We start from the raw sequence: 22950 nt of genomic DNA on the forward strand, positions 1-22950 counted from the left end.
AGAAGGATCTGATGGATGTTCCCACCTCTGCTGATAGGGACGTATTAGGAAAACATAAAAAAAATGATATTTTGGTGTGCGAACGAACCGCCAATTCCAAAACAGGATAAATTCCATAAAATTTGATATACGTAATTATGGAAAATATGTGGACCGTGGACGTGATTTGATGCGACAAAAGCAAAAGTGACCTACTGCTTACCCTTAACGTCAAGACAGGATATCACACCCCATGTTCCCAATTTACCAAATTGGGGAAGCAAAGTTAGTAATTATTATTAATAGAAAATAAATAAAGAAATTTGAGTTACTCTTAATTTTGGAATCAAAGTGAAAGAATAAGGAACAAAAAATAGTGAAAATTAATAGAACACAAGGGGCGTTTAATTGATCAGACTAAGAATAGTTAAAAAAAACTGAAAACTTTTATTTGTAAATAAAATGTTTTAGGTTCAAATTTGAGAATGACGAGGTAACAATCAATTTATCTTTCATCATCTTAGTACTAATAATACAAAAAAAAAAAAAACCACTAATCTTAGCCTGCATCAAACATAGAGTAAAAAAAAACTTAATAAGCTGAGATTATTTCTTTCTCGTGTCATGTTGGCTTATGTTAGACTATTTAAAATGCGGCTTATTAAAACACGGCATCATTTCTGCCGTGAAGGCTAAGTGGCTATTGAGGAAAGGTTGTTAGGGTTATTTGGCTCATGTGGTATTGAACAAAGATACTCTTATCCGTGTAGAGGATGTACGGGTAGTCAGACATTTCCCTGATGTTTTCCTGGACGATTTACCTGGATTACCACCAGATAAAGAAGTAGAGTTCACTATTGATTTACTTCCAGGTATAGATCTTATTTCCTTAACTCCTTATCGAATGGCTCCTGTTGAGTTGAGGGAATTGAAAACCCAGTTGCAGGAATTGGTTGATAAGGGTTTCATTCAGCTTAGTGCTCATTATCCTGCATCCCGGTGTTAGTGCTCTGCCCCAGGCCAATGTCTAGCCTTCACGTGATCGTTCACGTCCTGCACCACACGCTCACCTTGGATCCAAGACAGGTGTCAGCCTGTCGTACGGACCACATTAGGTGGTTTCGACTCGTAGGTGACTTGCGATTTATTGCACAACCTTCACGTGATCGTAGCACTTGAACGTACTTATTTACACCCAGCCTGTCGTATAGACCACATTAGGTGGTTCCGACTCGTGTGCAAGAATTGGTAGATGAGCTATAGGCTCAGCCGTACAAGTCACATTAGGTGACTCCGGCTGATATATCATTTTACATTGATTTATTTCACCTGACTTACTTATTTCATTGTTGAGATACTTGACATGGCATATACTTGGTTTTCACTACTCTCAAGCATGACTTCTATATACGTATGTATTATTTTCTGGGAAATTATACGGGTTTTACAGTGAGGGGTTATTATTTTCGGAAAGTGAAATGGTTTTAAAAAGCTTTGTTTTTACCCACTCACGTTTTTTTGTTTTGCGCCCCTCTAGGTTCTAGTTAGAAGTTCGTGTTGGTGGCTTACGAGGAATCTACAACGGTTTTGACAAACTTTAAATAATGTAAGGATTTCTTTCGTGCCTTGTATAATTCTTACCTAGCTGGCTGGATTGCATCTAGGTTACCTATGCTCTGAATATGTGTATCTACTGTGACAGCCCGTCCCGGATTATTCGTACTGTAGGGGTAAAATGACAGTTTGGCCCCTAGTATTTTTGTTTCGTTGTGTGGTTGTTTTGGGGTTTTGGTTGGCTGCTTTTGGACCACACACACCCCCACACTCATTCTCATCCTCTGCCCTATCCCGTGTCTCTTTCTCCCTTTTCTTCATCACTTACGTACGGACAAGAACCAAAGTACTCGAAAACGTTATAGATCGAGGAAGAAAACCATACCTTTATGTTTGTGAGGTTCATTCGAGTTCAACCATACCCATTTCAGGTAAGGAAACCTTTATTTTCACATCGAACCCGAGATGTTCAATTCGGGGGTACTGTTCATGCATACGTAAAATCTTGTGTTTTTGGGAATTTCAGGGTTGTAGCAAGTTTGGTGAGGTCCTTAGGAAGCTCGGGGTAGTTTGTTTGAAGGTTTTGGACGTCGGGATCGTGAGTTGCAGGTTTGGGCGGATTTGGTGAAGTTTTTCCGACGAGATTCCATTGGTTTTAGTGCTTGAAAGTGGTAAGGTTTTGTTCCTCTAGTTGTAAGCTTCATTTTGCTACCAATTTCATGAAATTTGGGTGAAAAACGAGTGAGAAACGAAGGTTTGAAGTTTTTCCAGTTTTTCGGCGACGGCGACGGCGCTGGAGGTTGGCCGGAAAAGACAACGGAATATTCCATCAATTTGGATGGAATATTCCTAACGGAATTTATTAGTTTTAAAGGAATATTCCTGACTGCGTTAACTGACGCCATCAGTGTGCCAGGCACGTGTCTGCGCGTGGGCGGCGCGTGTGGCCGTGCCTTGGCTGGCGTGTGTGATGTTAGAAAATTATTTTAAAAATATGGGGATGTTCGTGAGGTTGAGTAGATCACGTTGGTGTATTCATACACCCCATTTTAGTATTGTATGAGAAGTTATTACCTATTTTTGGTTATGTGCGTTAAATTAACGTTTTTATAGTTGTTTTGCATATAGGTGAGACCTATCCCGAGGACGAGCGCAGTCACTCGAGGCAAGGGGGTTACGACCCTTCTACATACCAGTGAGTGGCCTTTTGGTTTTCCGTATATACCTATATACTTGTGCTTTTCCCAGAAAATGAAATGAAACGTTTATATGTTTTAAATGTCATGCATTGCGTTTGCCTATTTAATTATGCATTAGTAGTTGCATATATATATATGTTTGGTGCTGCGGACGTACAGGTAAGTGCCAGGTAAGTTATGATTTATGTTGTGATTAGTAGTGATGTTAGATACGTAGAGAGCTCATAACCTGCATCCCCGGTGTTAGTGTTCCCACCCAAAGTAAGGCACAGTCCTTCATGTGATGTTTACCTCCCACACCACACGCTCATCTTGGATTCAAGTTAGGTGCACAGTCCTGTCATACAGAGCACTATAAGTGGTTCTGACTCGTAGGTGACCCGCGATTATTCGCCCAGTCTTCATGTGATCGTAGCACTTGAGCGTACTTATTTACACCCAGTCCTGTCGTACAGACCACTTTAGGTGGTTCCGACTCGTGTGCAGGTATAGTTAGTGAGTTGGAGATTTGAGCTCTAGATTCAGCCGTACAGGTCACGTTAGGTGACTCCGGCTAACAGATTACATTGCATGGATTGATATTACCTGGTTTTCTTACATTTTATGTAGAGGCATTCGACATGGCATATTTCTGAGCATGTTTTCTATATGTGTATTTATTCTATTTTCTTGGAAACTATACAGGTTTTACGGTGAGGGGTTAGAACTTTGTTAATGAAATGGTTTTGAAAAGCTTTGTTTTTGCCCACGCACACTTTCTGTTTTGCACCCTTCCAGGTTCTAGTTTGAATTGCTCTTTTGGTGGCTCTCGAGGGATTCCCCGCATATCTGACAGATTATCACCAGTGTAGGACGACCTCTGGGTGTGTTTCGTTAGTGTTTGTTCCCCTGGACTGCATTAGGCCTTTTGTGCTCTGAATATTATTTATCACACTTACGCTTGCGCATGTATGTTATCTACTAAGTGTATAGCTTGGTTTTTACTTATTCGTACTTTTATTATTATTCTTAGTTTTCGCACTGTGCACATGATTACGTCACTCTCACGTGATGGCCAACATGCCCTGATCTCGATCGTGGTGTGTCATCTACATTTTAAATACCTTCACTCGCACTTTTATACTTATCTAGTGTAAGATAGCTAGTTTGGTTTTTATTTACTCACATTTTCATATCACTGTCACTTCCGCACTACACATATGGCTACATCATCCTCACGTGACGGCCATCATGCCTCGATTTAGGTCGGGGGGTGTCAAGTATATTTTTATAAACTTTAGAATAGTCTGAATAGGTCAACAAACCCATAAGATCATCTCTAACCCTTTGCCTAAAACCTAAAATTTTTAGCCTAGAAAATTTAGATTTTAACCCAGAAACAACTTTTCTACTCCAACTTTTCAGGCCTAAAATTTTAGCTCCATATTATTAAAGAATGAATTTAGGCTAATATTTTTTTTTTTCTTAAAGTAACTTTTTTTAAAAGAAAAAAAAATTATGTAGACTATCATAATTTAATTTTATGAACATTTTTACCTAAAAATATTTAGATTATAAGAAATACTGAAAAATCACTAACAGACACCATGAAACTCGGTAAACACTATGAAAAAGTATGAAACAAAATTTTTTTTATTTACTTTAGCCATTAGATTTAAATTTAGACCGTTAAATTTTTGTTTTTTATCGTTGAATTTCATCAAATTAGATCTTAACCGTTGGATTCAAATAAAATATACATACATGATGGACCAGCCTCACACTTACGCTTGCACATGTATGTTATATACTAAGTGTATAGCTTGGTTTTTACTTATTCGTACTTTTATTATTAATCTTAGCTTCCACACTGTGCACATGGTTACGTCACTTTCACGTGATGGCCAGCATGCCTTGATCTCGGTCGGGGTGTGTCAGTTTGGTATCAGAGTGGCGCAGCGGAAGCGTGGTGGGCCCATAACCCACAGGTCCCAGGATCGCTTTGGGCCTCAACCACGCCTTCACGGTTTTGTTTTTGGGAACTCACATGAGAACTTCCTGATGGGTCACCCATCTTGGGAATGCTCTTGCGCGCTACTCGCTTAACTTCGGAGTTCCAACGTAACACGAAGCCAATGAGCTCCCAAAAGGCCTCGTGATAGGTAGGGATGGGAATATACATATAAGGATCACTCATCTGAGCGATGTGGGATGTCACAATCCACCCCCCTTAGGGGCCCGACATCCTCGTCGACACACACGCGACCAGGGTTAGGTTCTGATACCAAATTGTCACATCCCGGCCCAGGCGAGACCACTTCTTGGGCCTGACTCCACCGTAGCACGATATTGTCCGCTTTGGACCCCGACCACGCCCTCACGGTTTTGTTTTTGGGAACTCACACTAACGAAACACACCCAGAGATGGTCTAAAGTGGACAATATCGTGCTACGGTGAAGTCGGGCCCGGGGGGCTGGGATGTGACAGTTTAGTATCAGAGCATAGGTTTGGCAGTCCTGTTTATTTTGTGAGTGTTCTAATTATTTTGGTGTCTTCTGTCAGAACTATGCCGCCTCGTAGGGAACCACGTCGCTCTACTGAGCCTAGTTTCCCCGATGTAGCTCAACTGGGGGAAGTTATCGCTACCGTTATTCAGTCGGCGCTCCGCCCTCCCCAGAGGACTCATCTGGAGACTATGTACAATTTGAAGCTGGATAAGTTCGAAGGCCACGAGGGTTTTGAGGGTGTTGAGCGGTGGTTTTAGTGCCACTGGTCAGGGTTGTGGTGGTAGATTTACTGGGGGTGCTAGAGGCCAGAGGCAAGGTGATGCTGGTAGAGGAAGGGCTTTGGTTTGCCTCAAATGTAATAATCGACATTTTGAAGAGTGCATGAAAGGCAGCGATGGTTGTTTCACTTGTGGGCAGATCGGACATCGGGCTACAAATTGTCCCAAGAGTCAGCAGAGGCTCAGCAGTATTTATTGCCACCACCTGCACCGATCCAGCAGGTTCCTGGCCCTAGTAGTTATGGTCAGCCGGGTCGTGGTGGTGCCTATTACTATCAGGGTGATGCCGTTCCTTATGCGCCAGGACAGTATCCGTATCCCCAGGATCTGTATTCTCAGAGTGTGTATCCCCAGTATTCTGGTGGCTATATGCCGTATCCTCCAGTTCCAGCAAGTGGATCTCAGTGGTACCAGGGAGGACAGCCTCAGCAGGGGGAGATTGCTGCTAGTAGTGCGGGATCTTCAAGACAATCTGGTCAGCCTAGTCAGGGGCGTAGTGCACAGAGTCGTGGTGATCAGACTAATAGAGGTCATGGTAGACGGCAGCAGACCCAGGGGCGTATCCATAATATTTCTCTGCAGGATACTCAGAATAATCCAGATTTGATCATGGGTACGTTAAATATCCTTTATTATTTTGCTAGAGTATTAATTGACTGTGGTGCTAAATATTCTGTTATTTCTCATACCTTTGCTCAAGTGACGCAACCTCACCCTACACCTCTAGGGTATGATTTAGAGTTTGCTATGCCTAGAGGGGAGAGATGTATTGTTGATCGTGTGTACCCAGGATGTCCAGTGATGGTGGAGGATGTTGTTATGCCAGCTGACCTTATCTCGTTAGATATTGTTGACTTTGATGTGATTTTGGGCACGGATTGGTTGCATTTCAATTGTGCCAATAGTGATTGTTACGGGAAAATAGTTACCTTCCATCGTCCTGGATTACCTATGGTTACTTTTGTGGGCGAGCAGAGTGGGGTGAGACATGGCGTTATTTCTGCTGTGCGAGTGAAAAGGTTGTTATCAAAGGGTTGCCAGGGATACTTAGCTCATGTGGTGTTGAACGATGTTGCTCCTAGTAGTGTGGAGGATGTAAGGGTAGTCAGACATTTTCCTGATGTTTTCCCTGAGGATTTACCTGGTTTGCCGCCAGACCGAAACGTGGACTTCACCATTGATTTGCTTCCAGGTACTAATCCTATATCCTTGACTCCTTATCGTATGGCTCTTGTTGAGTTAGGGGAATTGAAAATCCAGTTGCAGGAATTAGTGGATAAAGGTTTTATTTAGCCTAGTACTTCACCTTGGGGAGCTCCAATGTTGTTTGTCAGGAAGACAGACGGAACTTTAAGGTTTTGTATTGATTACCGACAATTGAATCGGGTAACGATTAAAAACCGTTATCCATTGCTGCGTATAGATGATTTGTTTGATCAGCTTCGAGGTGCTTGTGTATTTTCCAAGATTGACTTGAGGTCTGGATATTATCAGTTGAAGATTAGTAGGGAGGATGTCCCTGAGACAGCTTTCAGGACTCCTTAGGGTGATTACGAGTTTCTGGTAATGCCATTTGGATTGAGGAATGCATCGGCTGGTTTTATGGATTTGATGAACCGAGTATTCTAGCCGTATTTGGATAGGTTTGTCATTGTTTTTATTGACGATCTTCTGGTATACTCTAAGTCTAAATCCGAGCATGTTCGACATCTTACTTTGGTGTTGAAAAGGTTGAGGGAACACTAACTGTATGCTAAGTTTAGCAAGTGCCAGTAGCATTTTTGGGGCACATCATTTCTACTCAAGGTATGTTGGTGGATCCTCAAAAGGTAGCAGCAGTGGAGAAGTGGGAGCAACCACAAACCGTCACTGAGGTGAGGAGTTTCCTTGGTTTAGCAAGGTATTACCGATGGTTTGTTAAGGATTTTTCCGTGATTGCTTTACCACTGACGAGGTTAACGAGGAAATATGTTACATTTGAGTGGGATGATAATTGTGAGCAGAGTTTCCAGCAGTTGAAGTATTGTCTCACTCATGCACTTGTTTTGGCACTCCCGAACGATAGTGGTGATTTCGAAGTCTATAATGATGCTTCCTTAAATGGTCTGGGATGTGTGTTGATGCAGCATGGTAGGGTGATTGCTTATGCTTCACGACAATTGAAGCCTCATGAGTTAAATTACCCTACGCATGATTTGGAGTTAGCGACCATTATCTTTGCGTTGAAGCTGTGGAGACATTATCTTTATGGAAAGAAATGCAAGATCTTTACGGATCATAATAGTCTTCAATATCTTTTCACATAAAGGGATCTTAATCGTCGTCAGCGGAGGTGGTTGGAACTGCTTAGTGATTATGACTGCACGATTGATTATCACCCTGGTCGTGCAAATGTGGTAGCCGATGCACTTAGCAGGAAATCTCAGGGTCGTATTAATGCGTTGTATGCTAGTCGTGTTTTTCTTCTAGCAGACTTGAGATCAACTGGAGTGAGGTTAGAGGCAGAAGATCAAGAGGTTGCCTTACTTGCTAATTTTCAAGTTAGGGCAATTTTAATTGATCGTGTACTTGAAGCCCAAATAGTTGATGAAGAAACTCAGGAAATAATTCAAGTTAGGAATCAGGGGAAAAGGAAAGACCTCAGAGTTCGTGAATCGGATGGCATGCTTATGCAGGAGAGTAAGATGTTTGTGCCGAATAATTTGGATTTAAAGAAAGCAATTCTTGATGAAGCGCATATCTCGGCTTATGCTATGCATTATGGAGCTACTAAAATGTATCATACCATTCGACCATTTTATTATTGGGCGGGTATGAAGAAGGAGATAGCTGAGTATGTGAGTAGGTATGTTGTTTGCCAGCAAGTTAAAGCTGAAAGGAAGAAGCCGTTTGGGTTGTTGCAACCACTTCCCCGTTCCAGAGTGGAAATGGGAAAACATTATTATGGATTTTGTGTACAAGATTCCGCGTACACATAATGGTTTTGACGACATTTAGGTGATTGTTGATCGGCTTACTAAGTCAGCACATTTTATTCCAGTGAGGGAAAAGTATTATTTGGGCCGATTAGCTGAGTTGTTCATTTCGAAGATTGTGAAGTACCATGGTGTTCCAGTGAGTATTGTCTCGGATCGTGACCCAAGATTTACTTCTAAATTTTGGGTGGCTTTTCAGGAAGCTTTGGGTACGAGATTACTTTATAGTACGACATATTATCCTCAGACAGACGGACAGTCAGAGAGAACTATTCAGACGTTGGAGGATTTGTTGAAATCTTCGGTGTTGCAGTTTGGCGATGCTTGGCACAAACGGTTGAATTTAATGGAATTTGCCTGCAACAATAGCTTTCATTCGAGTATCGGCATGACACCATTTAAGGCACTTTATGGCTCCAATTTTTCAGGCCTAAAATTTTAGCTCTATATTATTAAAGAATGAATTTAGGCTAATATTTTTTTTTCTTAAAGTAACTTTTTTTAAAAGAAAAAAAAATTATGTAGACTATCATAATTTAATTTTATGAACATTTTTACCTAAAAATATTTAGATTCTAAGAAATACTGAAAAATCACTAACAGACACCATGAAACTCGGTAAACACTATGAAAAAGTATGAAACACAATTTTTTTTAATTACTTTAGCCATTAGATTTAAAGTTAGACCGTTAAATTTTTTTTTTTTATCGTTGAATTTCATCAAATTAGATCTTAACCGTTGAATTCAAATAAAATATACATATATGGTGGACCATTCTCACTAATTATGAGCTAAATCTTAGGCTAAATTTGGCTTTATTTTAGGTCCAATTTTAAGCTTGGATTAGGCTAGATTTAGGGGGGAATAGAAGGAAAAAAATAAGTTATGGCCAATGATTAAAGATGGTCTAAGAGTGAACATTGTATCGCATACTACTAAAACCAAAATAGAGGGTTTAATAGAATACCTTTGTTTTGTTCCTAAAAGTCGCTGAAAATTATCGTATTTCCTCTGCTGGCTTCCTCAACTAGCACCTGCCAGTTCCCTTGCTGACGTGTGCACCAAAAGCAAAACTTTCCCCTTTGGTTCCTGGTACATTTCCTATTTTCAACAATAAACAAAAACGGTCCAATCCTATTTACTTTTGAGAGTATTTATCCTCTGCTTCTCCCACTATATCTCTCTCTTTCCATCGAGTACCGTCCTCATTCAAAATATCTTAACTGAGTTGAAACGGGCGGACTCACCCGAGTTCAACAAGCAAATGGATAGAGGAGAAGACTGCGGGGTCGGTCCCATTTTCCATGTTTTCGAAATTAGGCTCAGTGATGACGGTCATCAATCGAGCTGTTAAAATATCTGATTAACCTCAGGAGGAAGGCACACGTGGCGGCCAGAGATCCAGCCGAAATTCGGCAGACGGAGGCATGAAATTTGGTAAAAAGGTGAAAAACCCCTCTTTCCTTTTTTTCATTTTTGTTTGTTTGTTTGTTTCCTTTCTTTGGTTTTCTTTCGCATTCGCTGGTGCTGCTTTTTGTAGGGTTATGGTTAGGGTTTTACCTTTCGCAGGCGGAAACTAGAGAGGGAAACTAGAGAGAGAAACAAGAGAGAGAGGAGAGAGAGAGAGAGAGAAATTAAGATCAAGCGAGAGCAGCAGGTGATGGGGCGAGGGAAGGTGCAGCTGAAGCGAATCGACGACAAGATCAGGCGGCAAGTGACGTTTTCCAAGCGGAGAACCGGGCTGATGAAGAAGGCACGTGAGTTGTCCGTGCTCTGCGGGGTGGACGTCGGCCTCGTCATCTTCTCCCCTAAGGGGAGGCTCTACGAGTTCTGTAGCGGCGAGAGGTACGCCCCCCTTAATTTCTTAATTTCTTCTTCCTTCCACCGCCTTACTAGTCCCTACTGTGTTACTTTTTGTTTTTTATTTATTTTTTTCTTCCTTCTGTATGTTGTATGTATCTGTGTATCTGTTTGCAGTGATAGGCTGCTATCTACCATCTTGTAATTTAAAAATTTACCAAGCAATGTTTCCATTAATTTTATTTAATTTATTTTCTGTGGATGTATTTATGTCCTATCTTTCTCGTTGATATCAATATCGTTCCCATGAATATCTTTAGCTCTTGATATTCGTTGTCCCTTCGGGGTTTCGACTTCTGAATTTCCAGACTTCTCCTACCCATAACACTTTCCAACGCTCGCAATTGGACTAAATTTCCCAATGACTTAGCTTTCACGAATGTTATTATTATTTTTGTTAGCTCATGGTGTGTGTAAAACATACAATAGATTAATTGGAGCCACTGCTGCGTCCATCGTCCACCGTTGAGAAGTAACGAATGAACACCTTTTAGAGGTACGTAAATTAATTGTATTGGGATTGAAGCGTAATCATCATCAATAGTAATTAAAATACTAATTAAAATTTGGGTTGGTAGAAACTGCCCCCTGTATAATATGTTTTGCTTGTCGGTATACTGTCCCAGTAGCGTCCTTAATTAGGGAAAGGGATCCTCTCCAATCTATTCCTCCTAATCCATCAAATTAGGAGATCCTTATTTGTAATTATTGGATCAAATTGTAACGGCACAAATTCCTTGATTTGGTGAATTAGGAGGAAGGAACGGGAGAGGATCTTTTTCCCTTACTTAGAGAGCATCTGCCTCTTCAAAGGCTATGAGGGAGTACCGAGTTGTTATATGAGTACTGTATATGTACTTAATAAGACAGTGACGGTGCGTAATATATATATATATATATATTAGCTAACAGCCTAATATTATTCCTTTTTCTTCGTCTTTATTGTTAATATTCTATGGGTAAAAAGTGGATGCTCTTTTCCCCAACTTAGGAGGATATATGCAAGTATAGATGCTTCCAGTATGAGAAAAGCTTGCTTACGCTCTAGGAACACTATTGTTTTGTTCTAGATTAATAATATAGTTAATAATATGATGTCACGCATTTTAAGTTTTTCACATAACGTCGTATTGTTGAAGATATCGACATTTTAGGATTTTCAATTCATGTAAGTTTTTCTCATCGAACCAAAAATATTGATCAGTTTGGGTTTTATATTTTGAAACTATTTTAAATCATCACAATTGTTGATATTAATCTCCCTTAGTCGATCTTGTTATCGATATATATATTCTCCCATGTTATGCAAACTTATGACATGATGCTATGCAAAACGTTGAACAATAAAGCAAACGCACCACACTCAAACACACATAATTTAGCAATGTTCGGCAAACTTTGCCTGCTCGTGTGACATCTCTTGAGAAATCACTTGTACTGAAAAAAAACAACTCAGTTACAAGAAACTTATTGAAAACTCTTATGCTAAACGCCCAAAACCTTGCTTTAGATCTCTCTCACTCTTGATCTCTACCATTATATTCTCTCTGTTGTTTGTGTGGATAAATAACCCCCAACAAGCCTGTTTATAGTACATAGACCGTGATTATGTGCCTTACAAGTATAAAATTCCTAAATTCTTTTATAATAGGAAAAACTAACTTATTTCCTAATCCTAAACTAATTGGGATTACAAAGAAAAACTTATTTCCCAATTTTACAGGAAATAACATGTGCACATTCATTTTCTCTTTTCCTAACGCCAAGTGGAAACCTAAGCCTATTTGGCCTTGGTGACTAGCCAAATCACACAATTCCCACCTTGGTGAGTCAAAACCAAGAAATGATTGTTGCACCCCAGAGTGCCTTCAAACTCCTGAAGCAACTATGGAAAACTTCAAGAACTTTCACCTTGGCAAAATTCTTCTTACCAGAGATGGGATAGCTAAATACATGAGGAACAACTAGCAAAGTACGAGCTGTCTCAACAAGATGCCTGTGCTTTCTCTCAGCACAACTATTCTGTTCAGGGGTATGTGGACAGCTAAATTGGTGAAAAATGCCATGTGTACTGAGAAAGGAAGCAAAAGAGGTACTGATGAATTCACCCCCTTAATCGGAGCGCAAAACTTTGATTTTATTTCCAAGTAAATTTTCTACATAAGATTTGAAGACAACAAATGTAGAAAAAACATCTGACTTGGACTTCAAAGGAAAAAACCAGCTATATTTGCTAAAGTCATCAACAATGAGCAAATAGTACTTGAAACCACTGTTTGAGATAACAGACGCTGGACCCCATAGATCACAGTGTAGAAGTTGAAGACTGTGAGTTGTTGTTGAAGAAGAAATTCCAAAAGGAAGCTTATGATTCTTGGCAAGAGCACAATCTGAGCAGAAGAAATCAATAGTAGACTTGCCTTGTAAGGACAGTTTATTAGTAGAAATTACCCTTCTGAAAATAGAGGAGGATGGATGACCCAAGCGTCGGTGCCAAACTTTGACAGGAGCCTTGACACTGAGCAAAGCTGAGGGAGAAGAAAGTGAAGAAGAGCTGGAGCCTTGAAGAGGGTAGAATCCATCTCTAACGGGTCCCCGCAAAAGCATCTTCCCCGAAATACGATCCTTGACAGTGGATCCATAAGGGTCAAGGGTCAATGAACAGTTATTATCTTTGAGAAACTGATAAGCAGACAAGAGATTATGTTTCATGTAGGGAACATGTAAAACATTCTGCAACTTAAAGGAAGTATGAGGAGTATGCAAAGCAGATGAACCAATATGATGAATAGAAAGACCTTTACCATCACCAATATACACTTTATCTTCACCAGTATAGGGAGTGGGAGAAGAAATGTTGGCAACATCATTAGTAATGTGAGAAGTCGCACCCGAGTCAATCAACCAAGGCTGAGCTGGTTTGGCAGATTGATTGACATACATAGCAGTGAGTTTAGCTGGAGGAATCCGACCACAGATGTCAGGATTCATTCGATCAAAACAATCAAGAGCCTCATGACTGTTAGAACCACAGATTTGACAGGGAACTTTGAAATGGGAAGAGCCTTGAGGATGACGAGAGCCTTGAAAGTTACGATTTCCACGAGTGTTGGAGTAATTGCCACGGTTCATTTGGAAATTGCGATTGCCTCTGTGAGAGAAAGAATGGCCTCTGTTATGTTTGCCACGATTTGCAGATTTTGATTGTTGCCAGGATGAAGATTGGTGCTGAGCAGCGAACACAGAAGGAGTAGGTAGCAGAGGAGGCTGAGAGTGCACCGAGAAGGCTTGAAAAGGTTCAGTAGCAGAGGATGAACTGATATTTTTGCGGCGAGCCATGGACAGTTCTTTAGTGAGAAGAAGACCATGGAATTCATCAAGAGAGGTAGAGGACAATCGAAGCATGATTGAGTCAATGAAGGACTCAAAATCATCAGGCAAGCCATGAAGTGTGGCTGCAATTAGGTCGCGATCAAAAACGGAGGCACCAGCAGCTTGCAAGGAGTCTGAGATTTCCTTAATTTCTTGAAGATACTCGGAGATGGAGCGAGAACCTTTCTGAACAGATTGGAGACGCGACCGTAATTGATGAATATGAGCCTCTGAAATTCCACCAAATCTCTATTCAAGCTTCAACCAGAGTTCGCGAGACGAAGAAACACCCACCGTGAAGGGGATGATTTCCTCAGAAAGTGTGGAATTGAACCAGATCAAGAGATTTTGATCTTTTTCGTACCATTCCTCAAAGGCAGGATTAATGCTGCGATCAGGTAGGAATGGCGATGGACATACATTAGTACCATCAATGATTCCAAGAAGCTTGTAGCGCCGTAGAATTGGGCCAAACAGCGCACGCCATGGCAGATAGTTTGATCGTTTCAACTTGATTGGCACCATGCTGCCGATGTTATGGATCAAAAGGGAGGTGTAGGAACTCAGAGGACTTGGATTTCCAGAGAAATTAGGGTTTTGAACCGACGGAGAAGACGATTCAGGTGGTGGCGAAGATGATTGCGCCGCCATAGCTTGCAAAGATGTTGATGCAAGAGAGATCGGAGAAGAGAAACTGAAGAATCAGAGGAGAAGAACAGAAAGATCGATCAAGAATCGATCGATCGAGTCGAGGGAGCGGAAGGATCGATGCTGTGAAGCAGAAATGGCGTGATACCATATAGAATCTGGAAACTTCCTCTGTAAGCTTTCCAATTGTATTTCTGAATTAATTAGTTTGTACACTATGAAGACATATATATATAGCCTTTGGCTATTTACAAAGATACCCCTTAACTACCTACCTTATAACAGTTCTAACTAATCACAAACATTAGTACAGCTAATTACATTTAGAGATAACAGACTATTTTACAGTAACTGAAATGGGTGACTTGTCATTTTCCCTAATAACAACACTGCCCATCATTCAGCCACAAAAATAAGTCCTTATGACGCAGTTTATGGGCAGTCACCCCCTGAGGTTCCAGTATGTAAAGCTGGTACTACAAAATTGGAGATGGTTAACAAGAGCTTGCTTGAGAGAAACATAATACTTTATTTCTTAAAAGCTGATCTGGCAGGTGCTCAGAATAGAATGTTTGTCCAAAGCCAATAAGCACATAGTTGAGAGAGTTTTTTAGGTGGGAGATATGGTTTACCTAAGATTAGTCCCTTATCAACATTTGTCCTTAGCTACCCACCAATTTCATAAGCTACAACCTAAATTCTATGGCCCTTTTGAAGTGTTAGCCAATATTGGTACGGTGGCATACAAGCTCAAGTTGCTCGAGACATCTTGCATCCAGTTTTTCATGTTTCTTGCCTTAAGAAACATTTGGGATCTACTGTGCAGCCTACTATTCAATTACCCTTACTCGCTAATGATGGGATACTCCAAGAAGTGCCATTAAGGATTTTGGAAAGGAAGTTCGTCAAGAAGGGAAATTCAGCTACAATCGAGGTGCTAGTTCAATGGCAAAATCATCCTCCAGAAGATGCGACTTGGGAGAATTATACCGACTTAAAATCCAAGTTTCCAGTGGTGGTTCATCTGTAATCTTGTTTTTGCTGTGTTTGTAATGTTGTTTATGAATTGGTTGGGTAATTTTTGTGTTTTTGTAGTAGAAGTCTTATGATACAAGCCTTGTTTTGAGAGAGGGGTATTGATAGGATATTGGGGCTTAGAGATGACTCATCATGTTGAGTTGATGATGTGGCAGTATTGTCTAGGATAGTATGGTTGAGTCAGCAATATCTGTTAAGTTGTTACACGGTTAGGAGTCGGTGGCTTAGAGGTTAAGCTACCTAGTGCTATATTAGGAAAGATTGTATAAGGAAGGTTGTTGTTGATTTGTTGATGGTAATAAGAAATACTCGGTTATTGTACATTGAGTGAGATGCAGAGCTTGGGTTGTATCAATTCCACTGCGCATCTATGGTTCCTTGTGGCTCATTCTTTATTATGAGAATCGCGTCTTGCAAATCTTGTTGAATCAGGACATTCTTCATTTTCCTCTGCCATAGCGTGAAGTTATGACTTGAGCTTGCCTTGTCACCTGCCATCTCAAAACACTACAACCTTAGTTCTAGATACTATTTGTTGATTTTTATCTTTCTTAGTTGATCTTGTTTATCTATAGTCTCCAGTGTTATGGAAACTTATAAGATGGTGTTATGCGATGTATGAACAATAAAGTAAACATGCCACACACAAACACAACAAATTTGGAGAGGTTCAACAAACTTTTTGCTTCTCGTGTGATTTCTCCTGCACTATGGAGAATAACAACTCGGTTATAAGAACTTATTGAAAACTCTTATACTAAGCTTTAGATCTCTCTGCCACTCTTGGCTCTCAACACCCTTGTATTCTTTCTGCTACTCGTTTACTCATGTGAATAAACAACCCTCAACAAACCTATTTATACTACATAGACGAATGGTTACATTCCTTACAAATATAGAATTTAGAGGAAAACTAACTATGTCCTAATCCTGAACTGATTGGAATTACAAAGAAAACCTATTTTCCATTTCTTATGGGAAATAACCTGTGCACATTCCTTTTCTCCTTTCCCAACACTAATTGGAAACCTAAACTTATTTGACCTTGGTAGTTTGACGAGCCAAATGACAACAACAATAACTCAACTTATGTTCGATATATATTTAATTGTGTGAAATGCATTACCAAACCATTTGGCAACATAAGATGCAAACATTGAATTATATTGATCAAGTTCTTATTTGAATAATGTGTGATTCATATTCATTGATTATTGAATTTAGTAGTACAATAAAAGATTGCACCGTAACTTGAGAAACAATCACATACCTCATCTTACCATCGACTAGCTTATCACATACCTCAACCATTCGTAAATTATCTTATCACATCTAATTTGTGAACAAAGAGATATGGAATGCAAATTGTCGAGAAGGAAGTAATACTAGCTCTTATAAGCAACTAAAATAGTGACTAATCAATATAATTACCATTTCACTAATAGAAGTTGTGTGTGACACTTGCTATTGTATGTCGAGATTATGGTACACACTCATGTTTTAATAGTTGTACACATTGTAACGCGGGTGAATTGGTGAGTGAATCTGTAACGCCACATCAACATGTCAAGTGGTGTTTCCATCACACGATAGAATTCCTTCAAGAATTCACTGAAAAATAGTATAGCACGAAATGTTGAGATGATAAGTTTCCCTGCATAATTAAGGAGTCGTATGGTAATAGTTAAAGATTAACGTCTAAATTGCTATGCATGCATGTCGTGAGCATGTCTGAGATCGATGAAGTTTGTTTGGCTGCATGGCGTGAGTTGGCGAAAGGATCATCGATCAGAGTAGCCAAAGTCTACTCTTGAGCATATATGTATCTGATATCGTTTTAGGGTTAATAAGATTCTATTCGTTCGATTTGCATGGTTTGTTAACCATCTTGAACTTAAAACTAAAAAATAAAATACTAATTAGTAGTATATTTGTATATATATCCTCACTCTATGGCTAATGACCATGTTAATTACAAGAATATAAATCTTGAACTCTTACTGCAGAAAGAAGAAAGATGTAGTCTATTCTATGAAGGGCGGCCAAGGTACATATATTTATAAACGTCAATAAAATCTTATGTAGCATTATAAATATAGGAAAGAGAGGATCAAGATCAAAATCTATGGACATTGTTAAATCATCTAATAATTCATTTTTTATAAAAAAAATTATGTTATAATTTGAAAAAAAAAATCGTTTTATTACATATGATCTGGTTATAAATGTGAAATTAATTAGCTGTTACTCATATTAGGGAACGTTAAGATGGTCAAAAGTAAGTACTTCATAGAATGAATGCAATAAATACGTAGATAAGTTTTAAATGCATTCTAATAAAATATGTGTATGCATGATAATCCACTGACTCTGTTAAGAGTCCTAGGTTGTCACACCTCATTGTTTGCCATCTAGCTTCGAGTAAAACAAAACCGACCGAGATTCGAGTGTCTTAACATTTCTTTTCAAAGGAGAAACTTAGCTTTTGCATTCCGAAACCAAACCAGAATGTGAAAGACTAGTCCAAAACAAACTACTGATACAGGAATAACTCAACTCCTCGTACCCTCGTCCATTTGGTGTTGGCGAGTTTTCAAACTTAATACGTAGACAATGTTATTAGTGATGTTAAGTATGAAGACTGTTAGATTTATACGTGGCCAACTTGTTTAGATGTAGGGGGAGTAGCTCAACTCCTTATAAATCCTTGCCAGACGACAAGGGTTTTACATATCCCTATGCCAGATAATTCTTCACAATGTCACACACCCCATTACAGTGGCCACACTCAAGCCAAGCATGTGTGCAACACATACTAGGTGAGTGGAGCACGTGTGGTCCTTGACAACACATATTAGGTATTGTGGAGTATGTGTGACCCTTTAGCTTCACACGCGAGCCAAAGTGGTCTGATGTAAATAAGAAAAGTGAAAGAATAGCCAAACTCCTTCTAAGCCCTTGCAAAGTTTAAAAGGGTTGTCGAAGTAGTCGTGGCATGCACCTTACATTCAGAGTTTTCTTTTGTTATTATTATTAAATAGAGGGAGGAGGGTTCGTAACTTCACAATAATTTGGTAAATATGAAAGTTTTGAACCCGTTACGCATAAGTGAAAATCTAATACACTATCATCTAAGCTATTAGACTATATGCTCCTTACGTTTAGAGTAAAATTGTAAATGTCGTTTTCATATACAACCATATGCGCCTTCCATTTAAAGGACTATCCAGTTAGATTTTAGACCATAGACCATATGCATGGAACAGTGAATAGTTAAAAACTGTCCTTTTCATATGCTCTTCCAATTGGCTTTCCGACCCTCGGGAGTTTTTACTTGCATAAGGTATTGGATAAGATCATAAGCCCACAACAAATACACAAAAAAAGCATCCCATAAAAAACATAAAAAATAAAACAGTGCATGAAAAGACACAAACACATAATATTGTCATGAAACTCACTTCCTCTTTCCGGACTTGGATCCTCTCCTGGGCTAATGGAGAGGATCTTCCTGACCCATGATTGTAGACTATTGGATTTTTATCCAACGGCTACAAACAGCAGATCCCTTTAAAGTTATAATAATTATAACTGTTGGATAAAAATCTAACGGTCTACAATGATGAGTCAGGAGGATCCTCTCCATTAGCTCGGGAGAGGATCCAAATCCCCTCTTTCCAATCATCGGATAGAGCCAAAATCGATCTTTAAAGATTCTCCCAACTCATCGAGGGTCAACATCCAACCACAAGGGAAACAAATTGCCATTCCTTTCGAGGAAAAACTACATTAGTGCATGTAGTTTGCACAAAATTTTACTTCTATCCCCTATAGTTTCAATTTTGTTCAATTTTGGTCCCTTTTGTTTTCTATTATGTTTCCATTCAAGGATATCTAATAATTTTAGCTCGAATACGTACCATGTTAGATTATGAATGTTCAATGCAAAACCAATTGGAAATACATGGAAACTTCAGGTTCTTTTAATCACTTAATGCAAAAGATACTCCAAAATGTCACAACTCCCACTTACTTAGGAACAAGTGTTTCTGTTAGGCCTAACATGTGCTTAGCCAGTATTATAGTGTAAGCATCTAAAATACAATTGGCAATCGCGAAAAGATCCAAAACTCCTTTTGCCAAGCTTCTATCTCTAATGTGAGATACTCTTAACAAGGACACACACAACTGTCGAGGCCCATAGGTTAGAATTTTGTACACATTTAGAACATGGCTAAATTAGAAGGGAATATGGACATGTGTTGGTCTTATCTCTTTGTGATATGGACAATTGATTTAGATTGGATATTCACATTCTAATATGGCATCCTTAAGTCCAATTATCGCTCGGTACGTCCAATTAAGATTGGATATTCACATTCTAATATGGTATTAGAGTATGCTACCCTTAAGTCCAATTATTACTCTGTACGTTTTTCACGTAATAGATACTCTTAATCGACACATGAGAGGAGCCGTGTTTTTAGTCATTTTACAATAGAAAATAGAAAAGCAAGTTTTGCCCTGGTTTGTAAAATGGTCTAGCCCCTACCTCCTATTTCCAATTTAATCTATTTTCTAGATGAATTATATTCGTACAAATGTTATTTCTTCTACAACAAGTATATCATTGATGGTTTATTTCTTTCATATTAATTAATGCACAAAATAATCTTGCTTATGGTTTGTATTTTTTTCCTTGTGACCTTCATTACTTCAGTTTTGGAAAGCTTGTCGAGCGTTACCAGATACATAATGATGAGGAAATTGGTGCTTCCAAGGATGCTGGTGGTACTGACAAGGTTAGTCAAACGTTTTACTCTGCACAAAATTACCTTCAAATTACTCGTAAAATGTTAAATTGTAGATTGAATTCACCTATATGTTAATCCACCGAGTTATCGAGCTCGGTGAAACGGTAAGCTTGATATACGCTGTTGGCTTATAAGAAACCAATTTAGGCATGGGTGATGCTCAACTAGATTGATCATGAAAGAAGTTACTGAAATAACAGAGCATGAGAAAATAAATTGAAGTTATTGAACTAACAGTTCAACCAATTTACTGTATTTGTTAGGACTTCAAGTTTTGCATCATTGTCAAAATAGTGACAAACACCAGTAGCAATACTTTGAGCTTATGTTCTCTGGATAAGAATAGAGGTTTATCATTTACCGTATCGTCTCTTCTCACATTCTGCTAATCTCGGGTGCAGAAGAATAATTCCGAAGGGAGTGGTCTCCGCACAGGCGCCAACCAATCTCTGAAAATGATTCGAAGGTAAGTATCATGTACAGAAGCTTCGTTACATTTCACCCACGTGACCGGGATCTGATTATATGTTTGCAGTAATTTGGAAACACAAGACATTGCAAATCTAGATATTCCAAAGCTTACCCAGCTTGAGGAGGAATTGGATGCAGTTTTAAGACAAACAAGATCAAGAAAGGTTGTAACTCTCTTTCTACTCAGACCATAATTAATTAAAAGAAGCTAATATATAGCAGTGTGCTTTCACTTAGACTGGTTTCAATGGCTCCTTCAATTAAGTGAAGTACCTATTGTCGGAATATAGTTTCTTTTTCTAGCTGGGATTGCGTCGAAGATCAATAATGCTTTTGTCCTTGAGTTTTGGAAGTTGGTAAATCTTGTGAAAAGTACTAATTTCTGGACAATTGTGTTAGTGGTAAGTTGTATTGTTTCCATGATATATATCAAGGTATTTCTTCAGGTTTTGAGTGAACAACATCAGTGTGCTTTCATCAGTGTTTCATCAGGTTTTTGAGTGAACAATATGATTCATCCATGAAACTGTAATTTCATCAGTGTTTCACGGTAGAAGTTCACTGATATTTGATAATTTCGAGTCACTCGACTGTCATTGAAATAAACACAATAGTAACAGATAAGTGAAGTGTTCATATAATTTGCGTCGTGTATTGGAAGTACAGGAATTTTAATAGATTGGAGGTAAAAACTCACTTGAGTTGAGTACTATTGATAATGCAGACACAGCTGATGATGGAAACCTGTACAGCTCTTATCGAGACGGTATGCATTCTTTCTCTGACATCATCAAACTTCAACTATGAACAGAAAGTGTATTATGTTTTGAAGAGTGTTCACATTAATTAGCAGGATATACGCTTTGTTAAAGTGGAGATTGAAGGGGGTTTTACTGCCCAGTTTTGGTATACTATTACTAGTACAGATTTGTATTTGCATTCTAGCTCATGAGATTGGAAGGGGTTCTAATTCTATTCTATTGCCAATTGCAATCTGTCTGAGGGCATATCCACGTTACGCATGTCCTGATGAGCGGTCTATGTGTACTGTGGATATGCCCTCCCTACAACTCAAGGTTCGTGCAGGGACTCGCATTTTTGTTGCTTCTTTTTTTGTGTGGTTTCGGAGAAGGGGAGTGAAAGGGTAAATTAAGATCAACTATATCTGTTCACTAATACTTTTCTTATATTCTCAGTTGTCTGATCACTACATTTCTGGTGCCATGTATATAATATATCTATATATTCTGTGTTACTGATTATTAATTTGGTGTAATTGATATGTTGCTGTAAATATTTGTAGAGTTATTTTGACAGTTTTGATTTGAATTTGGTGTCTTATGCATGGCTCTAAATCTGAACAGGAAAAACAGCTGAAAGAAGACAAGCTTCGATTAGAAAATGAGGTATATAAATATATAATTATATATTTGTTTAGTTACTGAAAAAATGAAGGTAGAAATTGTGATAGAAAAGCAAGCAAAAAACAAATACTCACAGTCGCTTAATGGCTTTGATTTTATAGATTGCAGCACTGAAGCTGAAGCAGCAGCAGGGCAAGGACCGTGCTGCCGACGAGGAGCCAGATCAACAAAGCACTTTCGCCGCTAATAACAACACCACCACCACCACCAACAGCTGCTGCAGCGACGACAATGTTCCGACCATCAAACTTCATTTATTTCTTTCTGAAAAACGAAAACATAACGCAGACGCTGACACAGACACAGACCAAACCAACTAACTGCAAGCCCAGGATATGATACAAATACTACATGCAGGGCAGGGTGATCATTCAAACAACAAATATTGGCCTTAATTAAAACACGATCATCCAAAAACTGAATCAATTCACCGAGATTTCACAGTACTGTCATTCCCTTTATAACTATCAAGTGACAGAAGTGTAGTTCACTGTTACTTTCAATTTGTATTTGCAACAAAAAACAAGAGAAAGAGTTATGAGTTCTTCCTGTAAGAAACACACTTATCACTTGAACGCTGACAGCCGTTTACATGGTAGACCATGCCAGTTAATATCTAAACATTTGCAGATTACCATCACTTGAATGAATTACTCATCCATATAAATTTTGCGGTCACAATTTGAAAATTCCGGATATTGCAGTGTGAAAAAAAGAATCCAGAAGATCGAATTTGGAAGCTATCAAGCTCTTCCAGGGAGTCACAAGCTACCATCAAAATCTACGTTCTCAGGTCCGCATTTCATCAAACGGTTACAAGGCGTAAAAATTAGTGAACTTGGCAACGGA

The 22950-nt window shown here is 39.0% G+C and overlaps 1 protein-coding gene across 2 annotated transcripts; it reads left to right on the top strand.

The window, feature by feature from the left end:
- Nucleotides 1–9718: 9718 nt before the first annotated feature.
- Nucleotides 9719–22741, top strand: LOC137725283 (agamous-like MADS-box protein AGL31). 2 transcript variants are annotated; one of them, XM_068463919.1, is made up of 8 exons: nt 9719–9919; nt 10044–10319; nt 20113–20194; nt 20608–20672; nt 20742–20841; nt 21402–21443; nt 22042–22083; nt 22203–22741. In XM_068463919.1, the coding sequence occupies exons 2-8, from the start codon at nt 10135–10137 to the stop codon at nt 22419–22421; spliced, it is 735 nt and encodes a 244-aa protein (XP_068320020.1). In that variant the 5' UTR covers nt 9719–9919; nt 10044–10134; the 3' UTR covers nt 22422–22741. The 2 variants fall into 2 exon arrangements, with proteins under 2 accessions (XP_068320020.1, XP_068320019.1); XM_068463918.1 differs by lacking the exon at nt 9719–9919 and having other exon boundaries at nt 9951–10319.
- Nucleotides 22742–22950: the final 209 nt, after the last annotated feature.

Source organism: Pyrus communis, chromosome 2 (assembly GCF_963583255.1).
Source record: "Pyrus communis chromosome 2, drPyrComm1.1, whole genome shotgun sequence".
Taxonomy (NCBI): Eukaryota; Viridiplantae; Streptophyta; class Magnoliopsida; order Rosales; family Rosaceae; genus Pyrus; species Pyrus communis.